The sequence below is a fragment of the Channa argus genome, chromosome 17 (assembly GCF_033026475.1).
Source record: "Channa argus isolate prfri chromosome 17, Channa argus male v1.0, whole genome shotgun sequence".
Taxonomy (NCBI): Eukaryota; Metazoa; Chordata; class Actinopteri; order Anabantiformes; family Channidae; genus Channa; species Channa argus.
The window spans coordinates 9569571-9594375 of NC_090213.1; the positions used below are offsets into that span (position 1 = coordinate 9569571).

General features: G+C 39.5%; 1 protein-coding gene across 16 annotated transcripts in view; it reads left to right on the top strand.

Annotated features, from left to right (window-relative positions):
- Positions 1-24805, top strand: part of syne1a (spectrin repeat containing, nuclear envelope 1a) — a 123951-nt gene that overhangs the window by 2074 nt on the left and 97072 nt on the right. For 6 of the 16 annotated variants that reach the window (XM_067481330.1, XM_067481332.1, XM_067481337.1 and 3 more), the window contains exons 1-13: positions 9065-9580; positions 11977-12038; positions 16671-16766; positions 17389-17472; positions 19295-19315; positions 19448-19540; positions 20848-21029; positions 21197-21393; positions 21938-22050; positions 22536-22574; positions 23849-23956; positions 24231-24368; positions 24636-24800. In XM_067481330.1, coding sequence (XP_067337431.1) covers positions 9436-9580; positions 11977-12038; positions 16671-16766; positions 17389-17472; positions 19295-19315; positions 19448-19540; positions 20848-21029; positions 21197-21393; positions 21938-22050; positions 22536-22574; positions 23849-23956; positions 24231-24368; positions 24636-24800 — 1443 coding nt within the window. In that variant the 5' untranslated portion in view covers positions 9065-9435. Of the gene's footprint in view, positions 1-9015; positions 9581-11976; positions 12039-16670; positions 16767-17388; positions 17473-19294; positions 19316-19447; positions 19541-20847; positions 21030-21196; positions 21394-21937; positions 22051-22535; positions 22575-23848; positions 23957-24230; positions 24369-24635; positions 24801-24805 lie in introns of those variants that run through there. The other 10 variants (XM_067481342.1, XM_067481339.1, XM_067481346.1 and 7 more) reach the window with 9 other exon arrangements.

Genomic DNA, 24805 nt, shown 5'->3' on the forward strand with positions numbered 1-24805 from the left:
AAACAAAACAGCCTTAATATTAACTAGCCATATTAGCTCTAACCATACAGACACAAGGAGTGTTGGTGGCTACTGACATATATGGGGTATCTTCTTTTCTAGCCTTGAGCAGAGATGTGCTTAATTTCTGACATGCTGCCTGCGGTGTGAATGGATTTGCTTGAACATCAGTTAGTTTTTTCAAATATTATTATCACATACATTAATTTACAGGTTTCAAACGGGATCTATAGTTTGTATTCTGGTTGCCATCCATCTACTGGGAACTGGGAAGAGCTGAACTTGGGACGATATTAATAAGATGTTTTGTAGGTATCAAAGAGGAACGTTAACGTTTTCATGAGTCTGAACAGCTTCTAGCATTAGTAGAACATAACATGTGTCCTTGGCTTTGGCATCATACAGAGTACTATAGGTAGGTACACGCTTAGTCCCAGATGACAGATCTAAATGACATCAATGTCGCCTTTGTTCAACAAAGCTTGTTTATCATTTCTCAAGGTCGCATTTCAATCTTTAAATGATTTTGGTAAAATGAATAGCTATCTAATTTCCTATTACCAAAGTAATTGGTAAAATATTAAATTTAACATCATCATCTAGTACAATTTAGATGCTTTTTAAAGTCTGATTAGATTAATTTTTTGACTTCTTTTACCAAGAGAGGGCAGTTTCTTACTTAACCCACATTCCAAAATTTACAACATACCATGAAATGAACTATACTTCCTTCAAGCTTAATTTGGAAGCTGTTTCTAACTGTTCAATGCAACATCAAAACAATAAAAAAACTTTTGCCCCAGTTTTGGATCTGTGTTTTTCTCCCTTCAACAATCCCTTTTGGTGTACCTCTCTGTTGCAGTGAAAAACAGCAATTAGTGACACCATATGGCAGTGAATGGCAAGGCTGCTTTGAACGCCTCCCAGCCTGAACTCCTCCATATGCTGTGGAATTTGCCTGTTTGTTGTTTCTCGTTAATGGGAAAAACAGTACACAGTTTTTTGTATTTCAGTTTCTTACCTGTTTTCTCTGTTGTGGGTGGCAGAGGCATACATTCCTGCCTACGCCTCTGGGTTTTACCGTCTGCTAGCCTAAGCAGACAATATTGATCATTCTCATTGTGTTGGGAGCACCTGCTTGAGTTTTCTGTGCGTAGGCTGTGTGTAATTTTATGCTGGTAATTTCTTTTTGATCAGATAGTACAGAGGAATTTTGCCACAGATTGCGTTTCTCAGTTCAGGCTTCAGGTTGTGCTGTGCACTGCATTTAAGGAAAATATGCAGTGTGGTTTTATAAGCTCCTTTTTTACTTTTGAAGGATGCTGAGAGGGAAAAAAAATATTGGGGAGATGGTAAAGGGCAAGGGCAACTGAGGTCAGCACAACTGGAAGATATGAGTGCCACAATGAGAGAATTGGATGGATGAAATATGGGTGAGAGAGGCAGCAGGAAAAAGCAAGAAAAATGAGACTGGACAAGCACGGGGAGAAACCGGGAGAGCCCACACACCAGTTTTTAAGCCCCTGATTGCTAGTGGGACTGGCACAGATTCTTGTGTTGGCACAGAGCCAGGGTGACATCCTGTTGCCAGGGGCGACATTATGGTTCAGCTGCAGCCAAAGATGGCCCAAACAGACGGTCACCTTGAGCCATGCCAACCTCCTGTTTGGTTCTGACACCACCATTTATCGTCTGTGGCTCTGAATACCATGGCTTCACACACACACACACACACATGCACACACTTACTCGCAGACACAGAAACAAACACTGAGTGTTAAAAATAGCTGTAATACATCCCGTTTTCCCCCATCATACCAGTGGGTGTCAGCAGTTTAGCTGAGTGGTTAAACAGACCTAGAGCAAATCCTCAAGGCCACCAGACCATTAACATAAAGCCATTACTTTGATGTAGCTTCAGAACTGCGGCAGTAGGGCCAGTGTGGGATAGAGCTGGAGTTATTATTTATTCTGCTGCTTCTTCTACTTGTCTTTACAGATTGTGTTTATGACTTGTTGCCATAGCAGCTGTCACATGACAGCCAGTGCAGGCCTTTTTTGCCCTGTGGGCGTATTGGCCATGTCTGGTTCCGCTTCTGCTTCTGTTTTGTTTCATAAAAGGTTGTGTGTGTGTGTGTGTGTGTGTGTGTGTGTTTGTGGGTGGATGGATGTTGTTCAGTGGCTGTTTAGACTATGCTAATTTTTCAGTGACAGCTTCTATTGGAGATAAGATTATAATCTCTTTTAACCTGATGGTCAGTGAGGGTTTGAGTGACATATCACTAGATCTGGTCCTTGGGGGTCCCACCCATTCAATATCGAAGGTGAACAAGCTGACATCTACACTGAGCCATCTTTGAAAGATCACATGTTCAGAAAAGTCTGCATTTTCCCAAGTCTTAGTGTTTTCAAATTTAACCTATTTATAAATAGCTCAAATAAGAAGGGCAGAAATAGACTAAAACTGGGAAGTGTTTATTGATTTCTTGAATTAATTTAGACTTGTTAGCATTTCTGTGTTTTCTGCCAATGTGGATGATTGCTGATTCAGCTGAACTTCACTGAATGCAGATTCCCTACAGTAAATGTTGTGTACACAGGAAGCATTTAAAAATTAAACTGGCAGTAAAAAGACTCCTTCTAATTGCAGTGAAATTAGTATTTACATGATTTTGCAAAACAAGGTACAATTGGCCGAGTAGGACCATTATATTTAACACGGAGCAAAACTACACCCTTAAATTACATTGATTCCATGATACGGTTCCTTCAGCATTTCTATACGATCTCTGATGCTTTCTGTCAGCTTAGGGCATCAGATGGTTTTGATGGATGTACAGAACAATGCCCTCAGAGATAAAATCCTGACACCTTAGCTTGTGGCCCCAAGACACATTCACCTCTTCCCATAATGCTTAGAGTCACATGCATGCTCTTATCTTCCACACACAGACACTGTCCTGTTTTTTTCACCTGTCACAATGCAATTGCACAGTGGAACATTCTGCCACCAGCAGTCCATTTAGCTCTTTTTTTCTAGAGGTCAGATACACTGACCTTTTAGAGGTCAACTGCTTATATAATTTGATGATTTCAGAATATATAATTTATTAGTCATAATAAGCAATTTTCAAGTTTTTATTTTAATCTGCTTAGAGTAACATTGACTTCAACTTACTTTAGTTATAAATATTTTTAAATATTTTGTGTTTTACAGAGAAGAATATTTACATTCACATTTACATTTAGTAATTTAGCAGATGCTTGACCTTTAAAGCACATTTGAGCTTGTCTGAAACTTTCCTCACTTCTTTTAATATTCATAAAAATCAACTCAGCATCATTGTTTACTTTATGGAGGTGGCAGTGGCTCAGTTGATAGAGTAGCTACCTACTGACCACAGGGTTGGAGGTTCGCGCCCCACTCTTTCCAACCGCATGTTGAAAAGTCCCTGGGCAAGACACTGAACCCCCTACGGCCTCCATCCCCATCCCCAGCCATGCAGTGCTGGTTCTGTGAAAAACCAACATACAGGTAAATGATCTGCTGTGGAGATCCTGAACTCATAGCATAAGCTGAAAGACAAAAAAATAATAAACAAATTGTGGTTTACCCCTAGTAAATTCAGTTACCATTTTCCTAGAGGAAAGGGATTCATCATCCCTATTCATTTACCTACAGTGAAAAACAAATATATCTGTGAAATGTTCTTTCCTGTTGTAATTAAAGCTGACATCTGTCCCCAGGGCCCTTTGTCACTGTGATTCCTCCCGCTCTAGACACAAACACAGTCTGCCACCTGATATATCAACTCTTCCTGCTTTTATAATTAAAAAATGTTCAGTGAGGAAAACGTGAGCATTTAAATTTATAAAAAATTATTTACAGACTTGCATTATTGACCGGTCATTTGTTGAATGAGAAATTTATAGGATTAAAAAACTCTTGGCTACAAAAAGATTATTTTATAATCACCTTGAGTAACACAGTGACTTCAGCTGAAAGAAATAACTCAAATGGTGGTGTGACAGAATTGGTAGATCATTCTGGCTCTGCTCCATTTAGTATTTTTATTTCACAGCAAAGACAAGACTTATAACTGAATTTAATGTTCTGGCCACAGTGATTTACTCAGTGTGCTGACGCCAGTCCTTTCACTTCACTCGTCCCTTTAATGTGTGGCGGGCGGCTGAAGCTGGATAAAGAGCTTAGACTGTCTGACCCACTGCTGCACTCCCACCCACACACAAACACACAAAGCATCATTCAGGCACAAACACACACACACACACACACACACACACACACACACACAGACACACATACAGTCACCACTCACACAAAGAGTAGCAGGAAATCATCAAGCTGAAAATATTTTTTCAAAGCTAAATTGAGTCTTTGTAATGCTCCTGTTGGCACAGAGTGGGGTTTTGATATGGCCCCTGGTGCCTCCAGTGAAATAGATTCTTTGTGTTAGTGGCAGGTTGAGTCTGTTTGTGTAAAGGTCTAAAATTTGTTCAGCTGAATGGATTTCCTCTGTTAAAGGAGTCCTGAAAAGCAGGAAGAAGTTTGTAGCCCAAATTTCGTGCTGTGCCACTTACTATAACACTCACCTCATCCAGGTTGATGTTTTATTTTCTGCAGAATCTCTATCACTAAGGAATCAAATAAAAAATCACATACATTTTTACCTCAAGCTAATTCTTTCAATCTGGAGGTCAGCGCTGCCACATCACAGCTAAAAGGTTGCGGGTTCGCATCCACGACCGACTGTGGCCATTCCGGGTTGGCATCTGCGTGTCATCCCCGTGTTTGCTTGGGTTTCCTCTGGGTACTCCGGTTTCATCCCACAGCCAACAGGCATGCATGTTTGGTCAATTGGGGACTCTAAAATTGCCCGAATGTGTGAATGTGAGTGTGAATGGTTGTCTGTCCGTGTATGTCTCTCTGTGTTGGCCCTGAGATAAACTGGCAAACTGTCCAGAGTGTACACCCCTCCCCAATTGCACTATGACAGCTGGGGTAGGCTCCAGCCCGCTGCGCGCCTACACAAGATAAGCGTTTACAGATAATGGATGGATAATTCTTTTAAGATTAGAATATATTTTAAATATATTTTAATTTATTTGTTTTCCATTTTTACTACACATTTACTGTTTTTCTTTATACATTAGAAATACCTTTGCTTATGTCATATGCTCATCTACTTCAGTGCTCTGTGTGTGTGTTAGTGTGTTAGTGTGTCAGTACTGCAGGTGCTGAAATTACTTAAATTACTGTATCCGTGGCCTGGCTTTAATGAACACTGTGATATTTGGACATTTTTGTCAACGACAAAGTGCCTCCTCTGCACATCTGCTACTGAAAAGGGAGTGATGGTGCTTGAAAGAGGAAAAGGGTTGTTTTGATAATCACTTTGACTTGTTCCCCCCTCCTTATTCTCTTTAATGTGGTGTCATTATTACTGAAATGTAATTAGCTATGCTAATGGGCTGGCATTTGGACTTCCGTCTTAGCACTTATGTATGGACTGGTTAAAAATGCGCTGTAAATGAAGTGGAATGGTGAATGGAGAGGCTGAATGTGCATGTGAGGGTTGAGTGGAGGTGCCAAGTGTCTGATAGAGGGTGTTATTGAGTGTAAGGGCTAAAGTACTCCAATGGAAGTGCAGAGAAGGGTTTTTTTAAATTAGGAATTGTTGGGTTAGAAGAGAAGAGCTGAAATCAGGAAGTGGATAAAGGTGCATTTGGGTGGAATAGAGGGACAGAAAAGCCACCAAAACCTGTTAACTCACTTTGTACGCTTGTGTGGTGGATCATGAACGTTTGTGTGTGTCTGTGTGTGAACTTGTGAGTTGACTTGTATGTGTGTGTGCGTATGGAGCATATCCAGTATGGATGCGTTATGCTTTAATAGGCACGTTCTGTATTAATGCTGTACTACAGTAGAAGATGCACTGCCATTGTGAATCTCCCTTTTCATAATGGCATGGTACAGTAGTGTTTTTAATTTAAATATCCACCATCTTCAATTATATTAAGGTGATATAATTGAATGAATACAAAATACTAAATTAATAGTTGACAGCAAAGTATGTAACCTTGTACAGTATGTGGTTGTAGTTCCTGTCCATATCTGACCTTCCATTATCATAGCCAGTGAGTTGTGGAGTCATTAATAGATTGGGAGAGATCCACAGGGCAGGGTCATTTTAGAGGGAATGCTAAGCTTGTTCATTTTCCTGTCCTGGTATGTCCCCTGTTACCGTCTCTTGTCTTTCCTTGCCTTCTGACTCATGTCTGCTCTTCAGACAGACACTTGCAAAGAGAAATTTACATACTTAAAGCTCTGCCTATCCACTAGGTGGAGCTGTGCCTCTATACTCTTCTCATAGGGCTAAATAAATGGTCTTGGATGCTCAGAAAGCAAACCCAAATATCTTCAGGGTGACGAGATTACAATATGGGCAGAAGCAGCATTATTTCACTTTCCAGGAGTCAGTTTGTTTTTCCTTTCATAGCTGAAAAGTGGCTGTTCCTACTCTCCGCAGAAAGCATCGCACCCTGCAGATATACCTGTGTGAGCATCAGGCGCTGACCCAGGTCCAACCTCCAAAACCTCAGAGGGGTATCTTGTGTACTGTAGGGCTGCCAGGAGCTCCATTAGGGATCTAGACCAGCTGAGGTTCAGTCTGTTTAAACCCCCCACCCCTGAAAACACTTCTGTAGTCTGCAGCCTAAAGGAGCTTGTTGGTTTACTCTTGCTCATACAGTAGATGTGAAAATGATTGTCTCCATTCAGCTAATTTTATTCTCTTTTTCTGTGTGTATGTGTGTGTGTGTGTTTGTGTGTGTGTATGTGTGCTTGTGTAACAGCACCTGCTCTCCCTACATTTCTTTTAACTCCCACGGTGAAGCCTAATAAGTTCCTTGAATCCTCAGCATCTTGTTTTGATTTTGTCCCGGGGTTGTTTTTCTTAACAGCTTAGCTCCCCAGGGAGGTTTCGTTTTTTTCACTCTATGCTATGGCTACTAACGGGAAGAATTCTCCAAAAAGTAGAAATAACAAGTCTATCATCCACCACATCCACCACTGCTATCATTGTTATTTTCTGTTGCTTCGCTATGAATTCCGTAATAAATTTGAGTCATTTGGAAGTTAGAACGCATCTCAGTGTCAGGTCCAGCACCTTGGATAGTTCCCTAACCCTTGTAAATTGAAGATTAATTTATTTAAGATCAAAAAAACATGGCACATAGGCGCTTGATATTGTGTGCCGCAAAAACAGTATGAACTGTAAAGAGAGCAAGAATGAGAGCTATATAGGCTGGTCTGGCTTTAGCCAACAAATTGTCTCGCAGTAATATTATTGAGCCGGGACTGTGAGCTTTTACAATGAGAATGTCCCAATGGATTCTGCTTTCCACTGGCATAAAATAATGTTTTTTTATGTGCTGCAAGGCAATGTATATGTAAATATGAAAAAATAGGACTGCATGAATATTTTTTTGAACTCTCAGTCAATCTATAATATTTCACACTGAGGCACATACACAGTAATAATGCCGTATATACAAATAGGTGAAATTGACACTGACAGACACTCATTTCAAAGACGGATTCAGGGAATAGGCTAATGATAGTAATATGACGGCCAGTTTCAGGGTTACTTAATGAAGGAGTGTCAGCAGTATGATTATCAGCAGACAGATAGCGGATGACAGCTGCCATTGGTTATTGATGACCTTCATAATTAAAATCCCTTTTAGGGGAAGCCAAAGAACAAAAGAGAAAATTACACAAATGATGAATGGTCCTTTCATTTTTAAGCCAGATATAAGACCCACGATGCTCCTCGGCATGAATATTGTTTTGCAGGAAACTCTCCGAATTTGGTTTCAAAGAAGAGCTTTTAATATTGACAGAGTTCACCCTGGCTGTGTTTGTGTTTTGTGTGGGTATGTGTGTTGGAGAAAATAAGGGACAAAAAAGAGGAAAAACAACAGACTGAATAAAAGAGAGCATAGGTTGGCTAGAAAAAGAGATACAAAGCAGACAGCAAAATACGGAGGGGGTCACCTACTGAAACACTTCTCCTGCTATAATTTTAATGCAGCAGCAGAGGGGGTTGGGGTAATTTTGGCTTTATCCACTTCCTAGTATCAGCAATAGTAGCTCTTGCTACTAGAGAGAGTGACTCTTTAGATGCTGATTTCACAATACTTGGATGAACAATGCTCCCATTATCTCTGGTGGTGTTTGTTTGTTGCCCAGTTTGATGATAAAGTTTTACAAGCTGCGATGTCGATCACACTTTTAAAATTGATTTATTTGTTCTAGGCTCGCCTATCTTGCCTATTCAAACTTTAGACTTTAATATTACTGTGTGTACTGTGTTTATTCATTGCTTCTCCAGTTGCTTGAATCGGTGATATGACATCCGAACCTCAGCTCAGATATTGTCTTCCTCTCTATTGTGTTCAGTCTTATTCAGTACTCTTCCCACCGAAAAAAACAAACAGACAGACACACTGTATGTGAATGTGGTTCAGATGAAAGAGGATCCTTTTTAAAGGGAGTACAGTAGCAGATCAGACGGGAAGAAGCCACAGATAGTCTGCCACCCTTGCAGGCTCTATAGAGTAAAAAGCTGCAAGCCTTGAAACACCACATGGTATCTGTGTAGATGAGAGACAGTGGGAGGATTGGTGTTAGTGTGTTGGCAGCAAATAGGGAATTTCTGCATGTATGTGTGGACACTCTGTTAGGTTGTGTTTGTGTGATGCTGTCACAATGGAGCTCCCACTTCCTCCCTTCTTAACCTGCTAAACTGTTCCCTTCAGCCACCCACCACCACTCTGTTCTTCCTCTCCACATCAAGACGGGGCTGGTGTGACATCACTCATTCCCACGCACTCTGATTGGCTGGCTAGTTGAGGGAAGTGATTGTTCCTGCAGCCTACAGTGAGAAATTAAGAGGAGGGGGAGAGAGAGAGAGACCGATAGAGAGGAAGAACGTGGGAGGGAAAGACAGAGATAGAGTATGTGACAGGAAAGAAAGAGAGAGGGAGAAATGGACTAAGATTGATGCTGAGGCAAGCCGGCACTGCGCTGCACTCACTCATACACACACAGTCTTTGCATCACACGTACACTCACGCTGCACTCCCAAGCTGCTTAACCGGCAGGAAAAACACTGAATCTGAGTCTGCAGTCAGCTGCTGCAGGACAGGACAGGACAGCAAAACGCAAAAGACAAGAGGAGGGTAACAACCTTCATTACTGCTTAGCCTCAGAGCAACAGTTTCGCTGCTGTCATCTCGGAAAGTCCAGTGCTCCAGGGAGCTCTTTAAAGACACCTCCCCAAAACAGAGGGGAGAGGGAGCAAGGGCAGGGGCAAGGGCAAGTGTAGCCTCACCTGGAGGTCACCGTGGATGTCTTCTCAGCGTCCCCATGAAAACAGGCGGTATTCAAGGTGTAGTTTGTGGTACAAGATGGCACGGCGAGCAGAGGGTGAAGCCCCACAGAAAAAGAGCACATCCCTCAACCTGGTGACAGGGGTCTACCAATGCCTCCGCGGTAAGTGGGATAGTGTGTGCATGGCTCTCTGCTGAGGTGAGAGTGTGAGAAAAATAAAAGTACATTTTGTGTGTGTGTGTGTGTGTGTGTGTGTGTGTGTGTGTCTGTGTGTGTGGCTATGTGTGTTATTTAGCTTGACACTGCAGTATGGGTTGTACGTGCCCAGTGTATGTAAGTGTGTCCATTTTGCAGTGTACATTTCCCTGCTAAGTGTTTTGTGCAAAGCAGATATTGTGACTGTGGGTGTGGTACCAAAATGGTCAGACATTCACAGGAGGTGTTTCCACCTTGGAAGAGTGTGTGTGTGTGTGTCTTTGTGTAGAGGTTGTTGAGCTTTAAGCCTACAGCAGGTGAAGCAAGGATACCCCCCCAAAAAAGTAAGAGCTCATGCATGTGTCACAGCACAGACTGGTAAAATATTTGATTTTGAATTTCTCTGTTTGACCCTGTGGCTGTCTGCCTGTCTACTCATCTTATTTTGGATACCACGCATTCAGCACTCCGTCTGTCTCACTGTCTGAGATAAGATAAGACTAAAAGAGAAATTACAATAATATTTCTTTGGATTTGTTTTCTTGCCATATTATCTATCCATCCTATAGTAAAGTGAGCAAAACAGAATATGGCTTTGAATAGTAGCTTTACAGTTTGTTTGCACTGAGTTTGTTTATGTGTCTGAAATTGAGCTTGTTCCTGTTCGAACCTATTAGTAGACACAGCTTCTGAGACAGCAAACTAGTTTTTGACAGTATTTCATTAAGGTTATAATTCAGTTGTCATATGACTAATGATGGTCAACACTAGCCGAGAAGGTAATCAAGTGCTTTAAAATGGTGCTGCAAGCCTTTGTTGCTGAGGAAGGCTGTTTTTTCCTTTGTCATATTGAAACAATCCGAGCATCTGTGTATGTGCTTAAGTGCTACTGTGTGTGTGTGTGTGTGTGTGTGTGTGCATAGTTCAAAGTCACTTCGTCCCTGAGACTGAAACGCTCTACACACATGCAGACATGTTCTCTGTCACAGATGTTTCTGGTCCAGCATTCAGTGAGGGCTAAATCGTTCTCATTCCCATCCAGTATTTTACCTATCAATATTTGATTACTCCCAGAACCAATCAAAAGATTAATTCATACAACAGGGAACTGCTCAGTGGTACGTAGGCTATGTGTGAATGTACCTGCATTATGTATGAACAACCCCCCCCACATTCACCCCATCCCATCTTCAATGCACACACTTCAAATCAGCCAACAGTTCCTGCTAACACACTAACCAACCTGAGCGTAATCAAACCGTCAGCATATTTCATTAAGGTAGAGGAATGCACTGTGTCAGATGTCTCTCTCACTGATGTCATGCTTATCTTATGCTAAGGATATTGCTCTGTGGTGCAGATGGGACACATTCACTTGTGACAGTCACTGTGAATGACTGAATGCTCCCCAGGTAGAGTATAGATCTGTGGGGTGTACATTATAATGGCAAATGTTCGACAGTTGTTCAAGAATGTTAGGGTTCCAGATGCAACTGGGAAAAATCAGAGTTTTTATTGCATGACCTGTGGGCAACAATAAACTGTATCAGGAAAGATAAATTAATTGCATTAGTTGGTCAAAGCTTCATATGTATATACTACACTCACTTGACAGTTACAATAAGCTAAACTAATGTGGTCTAAATAATGATTAATATGAATTGTTTTGTTGCTTTAACTAGCTGGGTGTATCCTATGAACTGTCAACTTTCTGCATGTTTGCCTGTGCATATATAATAAACAAGGCTTGATTTATGTTTTGTCCTCATTTAACCTGAGTGGCTTTTAAGAGGACATCATCAGCAGAGATCTATGCTATTGACTGTGCCTTTGCTAAATGGGCTTTATCACTGCAGCCGCCACAAACAATGTCTTCCCCCATATGTGGGTAACTCATTACCTTAAGGGTAAGGTCGACCTTATGTGATTATTGCACCAACCAGTATTTTAGCAGTAGATTGCATCCTTGAACTATGGTCACAAAAACGAAATATGTCTCATAGATCACACAAAGATATGTGTCACCACACAGAAAGAACCATTGCCTTTCTATTATTTAAAGGGCATTTTTGAGAGCAGGATTTTCTGTCCACTACAAGCTCAAGTCCAGCTGGTGAAAATGTCTTGAAATATCAAAAGCCTTCCTTCACCGCATCCATATACTGTAAGCTGTGATTTGGTGTGACTGCGTTCAGACAAATTAGACAAAAAGTAATAATATCAAAGATAATTATTGTAACCATCCAGCTCTGCAAACCAAATCAGCTCTCAAAACAATAGTCAATGGGAAGATTGTCTTCTAATTCCCTCTTTGTTTATTATTGCTCGTGACTGATAATGATGCTCTTGGCTCTAATTTACAGATGAGCAAGAGGCAGTACAGAAAAGGACATTCACAAAATGGATCAATTCCCACTTGGCAAAGGTAAGAGTTTGGTTGATTCCTTGTCCTAATGCCAACATTGTTGTTTCTTTATACAAACAATGGTGCTGGTGTTTGTAAATTGAAAACTTTCCTGTTTTATTGCCTCTCTGCTTCATATCACTATGCCCTTCTGTGCTCCAGCCACTGTGCTCGCCATGACATTTGTTCCATTTCCATAACACACTGTGGAGCTGGTCATGTGACTGGCTATGCCAGCTAAGACCACACACACTGACATTCTTTCTCACATGATTTTTATATTCCTTTTTATTCCTTTAAGCAAGGATTTACCCTCACTCTAATCATCTGCATTTATTACACTGTATATAATTTTTCCTGTAAGCCAACTATCAGTAATTTAAGCTCTCTATCTTAATATAGGCCAATTTAGATAGTTTAAGATAAGAGATTAAAGACTATCCCTCTTTTTCCTCTTCACTGAGCTTGGATAAACTGTACTGTGCTGTATGAAATTGCTTGATGGTGCTGTATTTTGACGTGCTATCATATGCATGTACTATTCTATTATTCCGCATTAGGGCTCCTTAATTTAACCCATTAGTGCTTGACTAGTGTGTCAGGAATGGGTGGACAAGGGAAATATGGCACAGGGCAACACAATTAAGTGTTATTTCAATCTGTGACGCTCCTCTCACGGTTTCTGATTTGATTATGACAGCTGTGGAGGCCTTGAACCATAGTGACATGGAGCAGAAAACTGATTTGAAAAGCACTCTGAAAGAAATAAACCATGACATAATATCACATATCGTGTCTCAGCACCGTGCCAGCAGAAAATTGCCCACAACCCAATATTTAAATGCTTTGAATTTTTAATAATGTAAGCACATACTTTATTTATTAAGTAATTCTGATGCAACAGAGGGGAGCAGTTTTTTTCTTTATTTTGTGATCTTTAAAAATGCTGGTGTTTGAGTGATTACGGGAAAAGGCGATTCAGCCAGATATTAATGAGTAGGGATCCTTGAAAAGCTGTATTCAAAAGCTTAAAAGAATTTTGGAAGTTATTTGCTTTATAAGATATTTGCATATTTGCTTTCTTGCCATGATAGATTCGAATAATACCACTCTACCACTCTTACGTCTGCATTTAAAAATACAGCTTAACCCAAAGACTGAAAATCAAAACGGGTTAGCCTAGCTCAGCTTAGGCACTTAAACTGAGGGAAAATACAGCTAACTTGACTCTGATGAAGGTAAAAAAAAATCCACAATATACACCCACCCGTATCACATGGTGTGTAATCTGTAAAAAAAATGGCTCGGTGGTGAAGCATGGGGTTGGGCTGCAAAAGGCTGATCCCGCTGATCTATCTCGCCCATCATAAAACAGCTTACCTTTCACCTGCTGCCTGATGTTGTCATAGTGACAATGGTTGGCCTATATTTGTCTTTAAAAATATCATGATCCTCAGTGCAGAGAACTTTGTAACAAGTGTGGGGCATAAGCCAGTCCAGCTGGTGTGGAGGATCTCTTGTAAGAGGGAAGTGAATTTCTTGCTGATGTCATTCGGTAGTGATTAATAGTTATAAACTGGCATCCTATGAGCTTCTCTCACATCTAAAAAAACTATGACAAAGAAGCATTTTAAGAGAAATGTTAGTCAAAAATATTGTGTGAAACGAGACAGAGAGAAGGATATAAAGAGGGAAGAAGCTTTAACAGTGTAGCTTTGCTTTGATAGGGATAGGTAATGCCCTTGGCTATGCAGATGATTAGACCAATCCAGTTATCACAGGTCTTTAATTCAGTGCCTAAAGGTATGTGATTAATCGTTAGGTGAGTTGAGACATGGCATGAGGGCTTCCTTTCACTATCACTCCCCTCCCCCTTACTTTTCCACTCCACAGGTATAACAAAGGAAGTCTTATGAGCTCTGACAAAGAGTTTCTCTGAGATACATATTGGAGCTGGTAATTTATACAAAAGATTAATGACTCTCATTACTCAGAGTAGTTCACCAGACTCAGAGACCAGTTATGGACCAAATGCATTAACTGTAAGGGAGAAGCAAGTCAGGTTGTTTCTTTAATTTAAACGTAAGATGATTTTTGCATCTTACTTAAGTAGCAGGCTTTCCAGTTATACCTAGCAGCCAGAGACAGGATTCAGTGAACAGACCCCAGATTTTCATTTTGACAAATCCCTTCTGACAAGGTTAAAGTTAATTAGTACGTGGACGGTGTGAGTGGCAGAGGTCTAGCCATCTCAGGCATTCTCCGGGCAAACAGCTTTAGTGCAGTAATCAGTGAAGTGTTCTTAGAGATTACAGCAGCAGTAAAGTAACACTCCATGCTCCTCTTCCACTGTTTTCTTCCCTGCCCCCCAAACTGTTTATGTTATGGTGGGCGAAGAGGACGATTGGGTTGATGACATTGACTACTCCATGCACACAGAGTTTAACTGTAATGTCTTAACAACCATTGGATGGATTACCATGAACTTATTTACAGTATTCGTGGTTCCCAGAGGACAAATCCTTCGGATTTTGATGATCCCTGATCGGAGATTGCCATGAAATTTGACGCGCACACAATCTTGATCCCCCAGGATGAACTGTAATAACTTTGCTGATTACCTGACATCTGCTGTAGGATCATTATCAGGTCTCTGAGCATTTAAAATGAATAATGTGGCCAAAACTTCACCTCTTCTTATAATGCACTCCAGTCAAATCCACTACCCGCTATGACCTCAATAATGAACAGAGAGTAAATTATCACCTTTCTGACCGTTTTCACTGAAACTCACAAATTATAACATTGTGAAAGTAGAATTAATGGCAGAGCTGCTGTACTGGATTGTAATAATGTTAAGGCAAGTCACTGGGAATTATTTATTAATTCTTGCTCCTTTTTGTTGACACTTTCTAACAAAAGGAACGTATTCACATGGGAAGCAAAGTCTGCTGTAATTACTGTACATGAACACCATTGCATGACATTTGTTGGAGGGTTTGGCCTGCAGCCATTTCCCTGCTTGGATGCAAAATATATTTTAAAGTGATACTTTAAGCTCATGTCATTTACATTATTGATTTTATTATGCAAATTATGCTGTTTCAGAATAACTTTACCTTGAAAATTTTGATCAATAGGGTTCTAGTATGGACTGTTCCTTCAAATTGCTGTTATTGCAGTTCCAAATGAAATCTTTCAGTCTTTGTTTCCCCATCCCTCCTTTTTTTAAGCAGTGGATCTTTTGGAATCCACAGAGTCAAGTATACCGGGGGAATAACACGAGCGCACAGACAGACACACATCCTAAAACTCATCTGCTCACAATCAATTATAACCCAGACACTCATATGTAATTAGCTCATTAAGTCCTTGATTTATTTTTTTTAACCCCATGTGGCTGAGCGGAGGCAATGGATATTACTTTCTTATTTTGTAATTAGTCAGAAATTTCCTTATTAGCTTTGGGATTATAATGAACAAATAGGTGAATTTAACTTCAATTAGCTTGTGGTATAATTTATCCCTTTGAAGGTTTTTTTTTAAAGTGGTTCTTCTGTCAGTTTATGATGGGACACAAGTGCTGTCTGAATATACTAATATCCAAAGCCATGAAATGACATTAGTGGAGGAATTAGCAAGAAGAGCTACTGTATTTGGTAATTAATTTTGAAAGGCAAGAGGTTTGTGTCCCTTCTCTCTGCCTTTTATCATCTTTCTCGCTGCCACTCTTTCTACTCAATTTTACCCCTCTCACTATGTTTTTCTAATCACACAGACACTCCATTTGCACATGCTCACGCAGACACACTAGTGCAATCATCTCAGTTTTACACTCTTTCTTCTTTCGTACCCACTCCCATTGCTGCTAATCTCCCTGTGAACGTCTGAACGTTTTACCCCCTCTAAACCTCTCCTCAGCCCCAGCATGTGACTGTGCTTTAAGAAAAATCCTTGATGTGGCGTCGCCAAGAAACAGAGATATGTGGATTTCTCAAGTGTGGTAGTCTATGTCGGGTCAGGGTGGGAGTCAATGAAAAGCATCCTTTTTGAAATCATCAGCATATTTTCGGATTTGAAGACCTCATTCAGAGCATGCTGAGCCTCTGCTTATGGCTGAGTCTGGCTGTCAGTAATACATGGCTCCACCAAGTTTTTTTTTTTAAAGATTTCCTTCATCCCTGTTTCACAAGTTTAAACGAAAGTCTTAACATTGTAACATATTTATTGTATTCTGGTTTATTTTACTTACAGAAGGATCATTTCCAGAAAGAACACTTGCCTTATGTACATAGCAAGAGCTGCTAATAAGACTAGAATCCAAGGTCTTTGCATTCCATAAAAATTGAGGACGCTTTCTCTGAGTTTATGGCATCAACAGTTATGTAAACAATAATTTATGTAACTACCTTTAATAAAGTACAACCCTGACTTAGCCCCTTACTTATCAAATCATGTCTTCAGGTTTTGTTTCTAGAAGAAATTTTTAATCAGACATACAAAATCAGAGGTTCTCCATCTTTAGTGACAAGAGCCAAAAAAGATTATATTTTCTTTTGTCCCATGTGTTAATGCTCTACATCATTTGTGCTTGTTTACATGAATTTTACAAAAGTTAAAAAACAAATAATGCAAGTTTATTTCATCACATAGTGTGTCCCGCCTCTGGTGGTAACAGACCTGTTTGAGGACATCAAGGATGGTGTGATGCTGCTGGCCCTGCTGGAAGTACTTTCTGGGCAGAAATTGGTGAGTCTCAAGGTCATGTGATCCAGCCGCAGACTTCAAACAATTCATATCCCCTGATCTCACTGGATTTAATTTAATCATATCTCGTTGAGCTAATATAACATGGATCGGTCTAGTTATTTTTGATTATCTGTGATAAGGCTATAATGTAGCTGGTGTTATTGGTGTTTCTGGCCAATCTCAGAATGGCTATAGACTTAATGCAGTGCATGTGAAACAAGCCACAATTAAGTCCAAATGCTTATTGATCTGAATTTATTAGGATGTTTGAATTGAATAGGAAAAGCCAGATTAACAAGGTCAGATCAAAGTTCAAAAACACACACACCATAGAAAAGACAAACAGCTTGAGGATTCTGCTTGGCCAATATAACCTAAGGTCTAAGCTGTCTATGTCCTATTGATCTGCCTGTTTATATTCCAACAGCTCTGATTGGACTATTGTGTCTTTTTTGTTTTATTTTGAAAAAAAATAAAAAATCTGTTTTAATCGCTGTTTTATTATTTGATTGTGTGGTTTTACAAATGTTGTAGCTTACGTGCATTTTCATATCTGTACTATAGCCAATAGCTATAAAAATATTTTTCTTTCCTGTAACTACACTATCTATTTACCTTGCAGCCATGTGAGCAAGGCACAAAGCTAAAAAGAATCCACTGGGTCGCCAACATTGGTACAGCTCTCAACTTCCTTGAGGGTAGGAAGGTAAGGGTTCAGAGCCTTCTTTTCATGTTGTTGTTTTTTTACTTTCTTTTGCATTTACCCCTCTTGCTTTTCCCGCTGTTCAGCTACTGCCTTGTGGCTCCAAACATTGAATACTGACCCTCTGTGACCCGTTTCCCTTTCCTCCCCACCTCTCACTCGCTTCAACTTTCCACATCCCTTTTTATCTTGATAACAATATGCTCTGTTTTAAGACATTTTAATGAGTTAAATCTTTTAAAAATTTTAAATCAGGAATTTCCTGGTTGGATAAAAATTCAAATGTAATCACTAGTGGTGAATTTATCAATAGTATCACTGTGAGTCATCCACCATAATTCCCAGTGAACCTGTCCCACCACATCTCTTGCTCTGTAAGATATTTGCATTTTTACCTTTTTACCATCTGTTGTTTTCACAAAACAAAAAAAGTTGTTCACAGTTACTTCCAAAAATGCAAAAAAAAAAAAAAAAAGGTTTTGTATGTATCTAACTATATCAGCTGCTTCTTCATAAAATTAGTAAAACGTTTTCCAAGCTTCACCCAGCTTGTCCTTGGATATACATGAATAAAGCTATAAGTATAAGCTGGTTTTTGCAGGGACATTGATTGGTCTTCTTCAAGTGTGACAGGGTTAAACCCATAAATCTTGCACCAGTAATCTGCAGCCTGGAGATGAAATGTTATTGTGCACTCCGCTGTGTGTATGTTAATGTGCCCTGTGCATACATCTGATGTTTTTTTAGACCAAATTTATATTTATCTTTAGAGCCCTAATCACTTTGTCTGTTACGTGTGGTTTGTTTAATGAAAAACATAAATGGTGGCATAATTATGTTTACCACTTTGTATTATAGTATAACACTATAGTATATGTATTTAACTAAGATTTTCAAAAGTAACTGTATAATTTACTTTATAATATGGGCTGCAGCTAAGTAGCTAACTATTTTTTTTCATCTTTTTTTTATCAAGATTGCAAAATAACAATAATAAAAGAAATTAAAAGTATCTTCGGATGGCTAGTTTAGTCTGGGTAACAGCCCCATTCAAAGATAAACATTTGATATGATATCAAACAGAGACAGGCAGCAAAGGGTGACATACATAAAGTTGTATAGATTTGTATTGATAGGATATCAAACAGAGACAGGCAGCAAAGGGTGACATACACAAAATTGGAACAATCATCAGCCTTGTTTACTTTTCCATGAGCTGACTATTGTGTATTTAAACACATTTGTAGCAACAACACATATTCAATACTATCTATGGCTCAAACCTCACACTGCTATTCTAAGTTGCCAGGATAACCTGCTGTGTTTTCTAATATGAAACTGTGTATTGCATATGTTCTTATCAGTCACTATCCCACACTACCCTGTGCTTTTCTCGTCTGCCTCCAATCTTTTCCTCTATGCTTGTTAACCTATGTGGAGTAGTATGTATTACCATTTGATGACATGTTGTGCTGCTGTACCTCAGTAATATGTCCCGCTGTGTGATAATATAGAATACTTCATTATATTACAAGATATAACCTTTTCTTGCTCATCTCTCTCTCTCTCTGTATCACTCTCGCCGTCTGTCTCTCTCTGTTGGATGTAATCCCTGTTGGCTGTGTAGTGGTGATAGATCTCTCCTCTTAGCATACCACTCAAGTTATCTCACCTCTGAGATGCTAAATTATCTGCCAACTCACAGTCAATGAAGCCTCCCCTTCATTCAAATGCAACTAGAGTGCTTCTAAACTCACTTTCTCTCTCTCCCACCCTCTGTGTTTTCTCCTCTCCTCTCTCATCTCCTTTTACTAACTGCCCCCAGTCGGCCTACAGAGGATCTCCGGTCAGTATTCAATACATTACTGCACTGGTTTTTACAGACCATGTAATAGATGTGATCGTAATTAACTTCATTCAGTAGTGTTGAGGATTATGCCTATAGTGTTTATTTTTTACTTTGTGTTTTATGACACAGATCAAGTTAGTCAACATCAATGCCACAGACATTGTTGATGGACGACCATCAATTGTATTGGGGTTGATTTGGACCATCATCCTCTATTTCCAGGTAGGCCTGTCCTCACTTAATATATGCAACTACCGATAATCAGGTTTGTAAATTTAGTGCACATCATAAAATTAATAATGATCGTTCGATGATTATTTGAAGATCTCAGCAAATCACCACTAAATAGTCTACACTACTAGGACTTAAAATTGACATGTACATGGCTTTCAGTGTACAATCAATACGAGCCTATACAGTATTAATGGCCTCAAACAAGTATCGTAAATGCTGGAAAGATATGCAAAAGTCTCAATCAGTTTGGTCATCTATCTCAACCCGGCAAGACCTAAATACTTTGTATATTCATTTTTTTAGTGGCAAAAGTTTGAGATATGAAATCAGTCTTCTAAAGCACCAGAGTGTACATAATCAGTTGCCACCTCAGGCTTTTCAGACATGCACATGATAACAAGACATAAATCACAATACTACAGTCTCTTAGCCATAAACGCACATGTAAATTCCTGATATTCCAGCAAACATAAGGATATTAAATAAAGAAATTAACCACACTGGAAAATGTACTTATTTCCTTACTGAAATCTTAATGCATTTTATTTTACAGTGATGTTTATGGCTCTGCTGTGTTGTGAGCAGCTTTGGCTAGGTATGAGTAGAGAAGATAAACTGAGAAGTAGATTACATATGCATATAATTTAATCTTCAACTACTGGCCAGTGCTAAAAATCTTAAAAAAAAAAAAGTTGTATTAGTGTCATCTTAAAGAATCTACATATTTTTAGTTTTACATCAGATACAGATGGCATTTTGAAGGGTTGATGGATATTTGATCACTTTGTCTATTGAATTGCAATTCTATATAATCTAGGTGATCAAGAATTTAAGATGTACAATACCAAAATAAAAATATGAAATGAAAATAAAAACTTTCATGAAGGTCAACTGAGTACATTAAATTGGCAACTGGGCGGCAAATCTTCAATCTTTTTTTCAAAAAGATTGAGTCAAAAAGTGTTGATTGGTGTTGAAGTGTTTTCCAGGGTGGGAAATTACTGTGAAACCACTGTGAAAATACTGTTTAAAGCAACAGATAATTTTAAGAAAAAAAGAAACAGTACTTTTACTCTTTAAGATAGACTTTCAACCGCTGTTTTCCAAGGCAGCCTCAAAGTGTAATAAAAAAACATGTGCCATGTGCCACTGAAGGGCATCCAAAATAACTACAATGATAATTCTTTACTCAGCATCCCATTGATAAATAGTATTTAAAAATAATTCATGAATAAATATGTATGTATGAAAAGTAGATTTGGTTTCTTGACTGTCCCAGTTTGTGCTTGTTGCAGATTGAGGAGCTAACCAGCACCCTATCAGCACTCCAGACCTTATCTAGCAGCACCTCCTCAATGGACAGCTCCACCAGCAGCACTGAAACTACTAGCCCACCTGTGAAAAGGAAACCCCTCCCACCAATGCAGGGGGGAGCCAGAAAGGCTTTACTGCGATGGGTTCAGCAGAGAGCAACCAAGTAAGCAGCCTTTTATAACAGTCAAATATAATGGCAAAAACAAATATGCTACATGTCTGGATTCCTATAAATGTAATGTGAGAGTTAAAAATGTCCTTCTCTTAAATGGTCAATACACTATGTTATGTTTTAGCCTTATGTGACCTTGCGACCTTTGTTCTTTCTAGACATCTGGGGCTTGAGGTGAAGGACTTTGGCTCCAGTTGGCGCTCGGGTTTAGCATTCTTTGCAGTTATTCATGCCCTCCGGCCCAATCTCATTGACATGGAGAGTGTATGGGGGAGGCCGAACCGTGAAAATTTGCAGGAAGCCTTTTTATTGGCTGAGACTGAGTTGGGCGTTCCACAGCTTCTTGACCCAGAAGGTGAAAAAACATTTCCTATAGCTACAGCACTATATTGTATAGACCTATAGTTGATTTAAACTGTACACACCACACAAATACATAAAAACAACAGTATAGGATCAAGGTAGATTTACAGCCACTGCCCACCATATCATTTTTTTTATACCTTATATATATAGTTAAAATGAGTAGCTTCTTGTTATATAGAACTGTCTTATACAGTAATACAACAGTGATAACTATGACAGCATCAGATGTGCATCTCAATGTGTCTGCCTAATACCATCTGTGCCCCTTTACGCCTGCCCTTCTGAATGAACTCTGACAAATCAAGCTTGACATCAGTGTAATTAAGGTCCATTAGGCCACAAAATTCAACACAGTGGAACCTACAGACAAAACCTGGACACTGATCTGAAGTGCTGAAGGTTGTTTTGTGAATAGATATGGTCGTCAAACACGTTCTTGTCAATGCCCATTGTTATGAGGGAAAGAAATAATTAAAAGCTGGTCTTGGTTTTGATTTGACTTCTGACTGTATTTTTTTTGCTTCCCTCTTCAGATGTTGATGTAGACAAGCCAGATGAGAAATCCATTATGACATATGTAGCCCAATTCCTGAAGCATCATCCTGATCAAAAGCAGAGCGACTCAGATGGACAGCAAGAAGAAGAGGTAACCAGCTGCCAGATTTCTGTTAGTCTGTATAAACCATCATTGTCTTCTTTCTTTTTGCATCCAGTGTGTTTTATCTTTATCTCCAAATGTTGCAATTAGTGTGACTTCAGCCATGACATTTACATAAATGGAATTTTGTTTTTGTACAGTTAGCATTGAAGTCTGCACCACTGGGTATTTCCAAATACAGTTTATTGCCTTTTTAAACCTAGGCAAGTTGAGGAAGCAACACAGTAAAAGTCAGAGCAATTAAGTGAATTTCCCTAATTTAAAATTTACTTAATGCTCTCTAAAATGTCTCCTTCTATCTGCTACTCATTAAAACAAGTTTCTCGTGTGATGTTTGGCATAGACTTCCCTGTTTCATGTCTTCTTGCTTTGCACTACTCTATCTGTTGGTATGTCTCTTTGTCTTTGTCTCTCTGGTATTTTTGTATGGTGACTGTGGTCCTGTGTTATTTATGCTGCCCTCTGTCCTACAGTGTGGTCTTGCTTCTCGTGATATAGAGGAAATGTTGGAGGTAGGTTACATAGTAACTTAAGATCCCAAAGGTATATTTTCAATCATTTTTCACAGCCCAAGGCATTTAGAATGAAAGCACATTCATGGTTTCCATTTCAATTTGATAAAACCTTATTTTTCTGACTTTTCTATTGAATTACTGTATCATCATCCACTGTACAGTGTTTGGGTGAGATTAAACATAGTTTTTCCATGTCAAAGTTAAGCCTATATGCTAATATTGGTACTTTATCTTACCTGATGTGATATTCCTGCCAGGGTTTCCTGAGCCACGATAACAATAGGAAGTCCAGTATAATAAGATTGGATATTACCATTTATTAATGTTACCGCCAAGCGCTATGGCTCCTTGTTCCATTAGCATGACAATAAAGGCCTCTGGCATTGGCAGAGTGCATTGATACAGCTTGTTTGATGGAAAGCTGGTGAATAGAGGCTGTCTGTTTTTAAGGTTAACAGTGTCATAAGCTGTAATGTGCTGTAAATCTGCCCTAACCACTTGCTTTCTGTGGCACACTGTGCTTTGTGTGCTTGTTGTGTTTCACACCTCCTTTGTTTTTTGTTGATAGTTTTTGCCAACACTGCCAACGTCCATACAGATTAATTTTTTTATTGAATAAGGGTCAATGGGTCCTTGTGTTTTCACATAAAATACACAAGGTGTTTATTTTCTAAAATAAACAGCAACCGAAATGCTGGTTCTCAAAATGTGTGCACACATGTGAATACAGTACAAAAGATAATGAACTTACCCTTTTGAATTAACTTAATGTGTTTTATTGTCCTAAGGTGTCATAGAGAATAAAGTTTGAGCTTCCCACAGAAGCCAGACTAACTACTGCAGGCCTAAATTGAGAGTGAACAGCTCTCAAGCTGAATAGACTATCACACAAGCTGTTGAACAGCATAGTATTATCGTCATTGTTACTTAAAATCCAATGAAATTTTGGTAGGGGGTCTTAGACCCTGTACCCTGTTTAAGCTGAGTATTTTTGGCAGCTGTGAGCTTTTGACGTTTTGTTCTACAGGGAGACACAGAGGATTATGGGAACACATGTTTAATGGTACATGCTCTGCCCTTTTTTTCACCCTGTTCCTCCCTCCATCCTTTCATCAATCACTCAAACATATTCTCTCTTTTTCTCTTCTCTTCCACCCTCTCCAACTCTTAATGTATTTGTTCTTATTTTCATATTGCACTTGTTAATTTCCATGTCCATCCTTCCTCCCATTGTTCACCATTCCTTCTATCCCACTGTCCTGACCTCCTAGAGAGAGCACCGAAAGAGACTGAGGGAGCTCAAAATATGGCTCGAACAACTGGAGAGAGATGCAGTACAGGCTCAGGAGACTGAAGGCACCCTCACTCAACGGTACCAGGTTAGTGTGTGAGTCTGGGTGTGTGCATGTGTGCAGTATAAGCTGGGCACACTGGGTACAGACGCTCCTATTATTAGCTTAATCAGAGGCATTACAGTGTGGGGATCAGACTACAGCCTTCATATTACCCATCAATCTGGCTTATTCCACCAAGCCTCGGGATACATTCCATATTCAGCAGCATGTGGGATATCCCCATTTTAGAATATTCAGATGAGAATGTCTCTAATGTCTCTGTGTTACCTTACCTGTAACAGATGTCATTTGTTCTCAGTTGTTCAAAAGTTTGCGTGTCCAGTTGGAGATGAGGAGGAAGCAGGTGGAAGGAGCTTTGCAGTCCACCCAGAAAGAAGGGATGCTGACTGTGGATCAGGCTCTGGTCAAACAGGCCTGGGAGAAGGTCTCCAATAGGGTGAGAGGCACAAGTGGCACCAGCACCTTTTTCTTTACTCATTTGGATAGCAGTATGATTCACCAGTGTTTTAAAATATTAAAGCATGTGACAAGCTCTTACTTATTATTAAAGGTTATTTAATTGCATTGATGTTTGTTGGAATATTGAAAGTGCCACAAAGAATTCCAGTCAGAGAAAGAAAGAAAAGTTTTTGCTGCGTGCACTGAGCACAGTCACAATCTGTACCGTTTTTCTGTTCATCTTAATGATTTTGTGATGTATCAGATCCTGGACTGGCATCTGCAGCTAGACAGGTCTCTCCCAGCTCCCCTGGATATGGTGGGAACATGGTTGCATGAGGCTGAAGGAACCCTGCGACAAGAAATTATTGTCCAGCAGGCACATGAAGTTACAGCAAACATAGTTCACAGAGCACTGGAGCAACACAAGGTTAG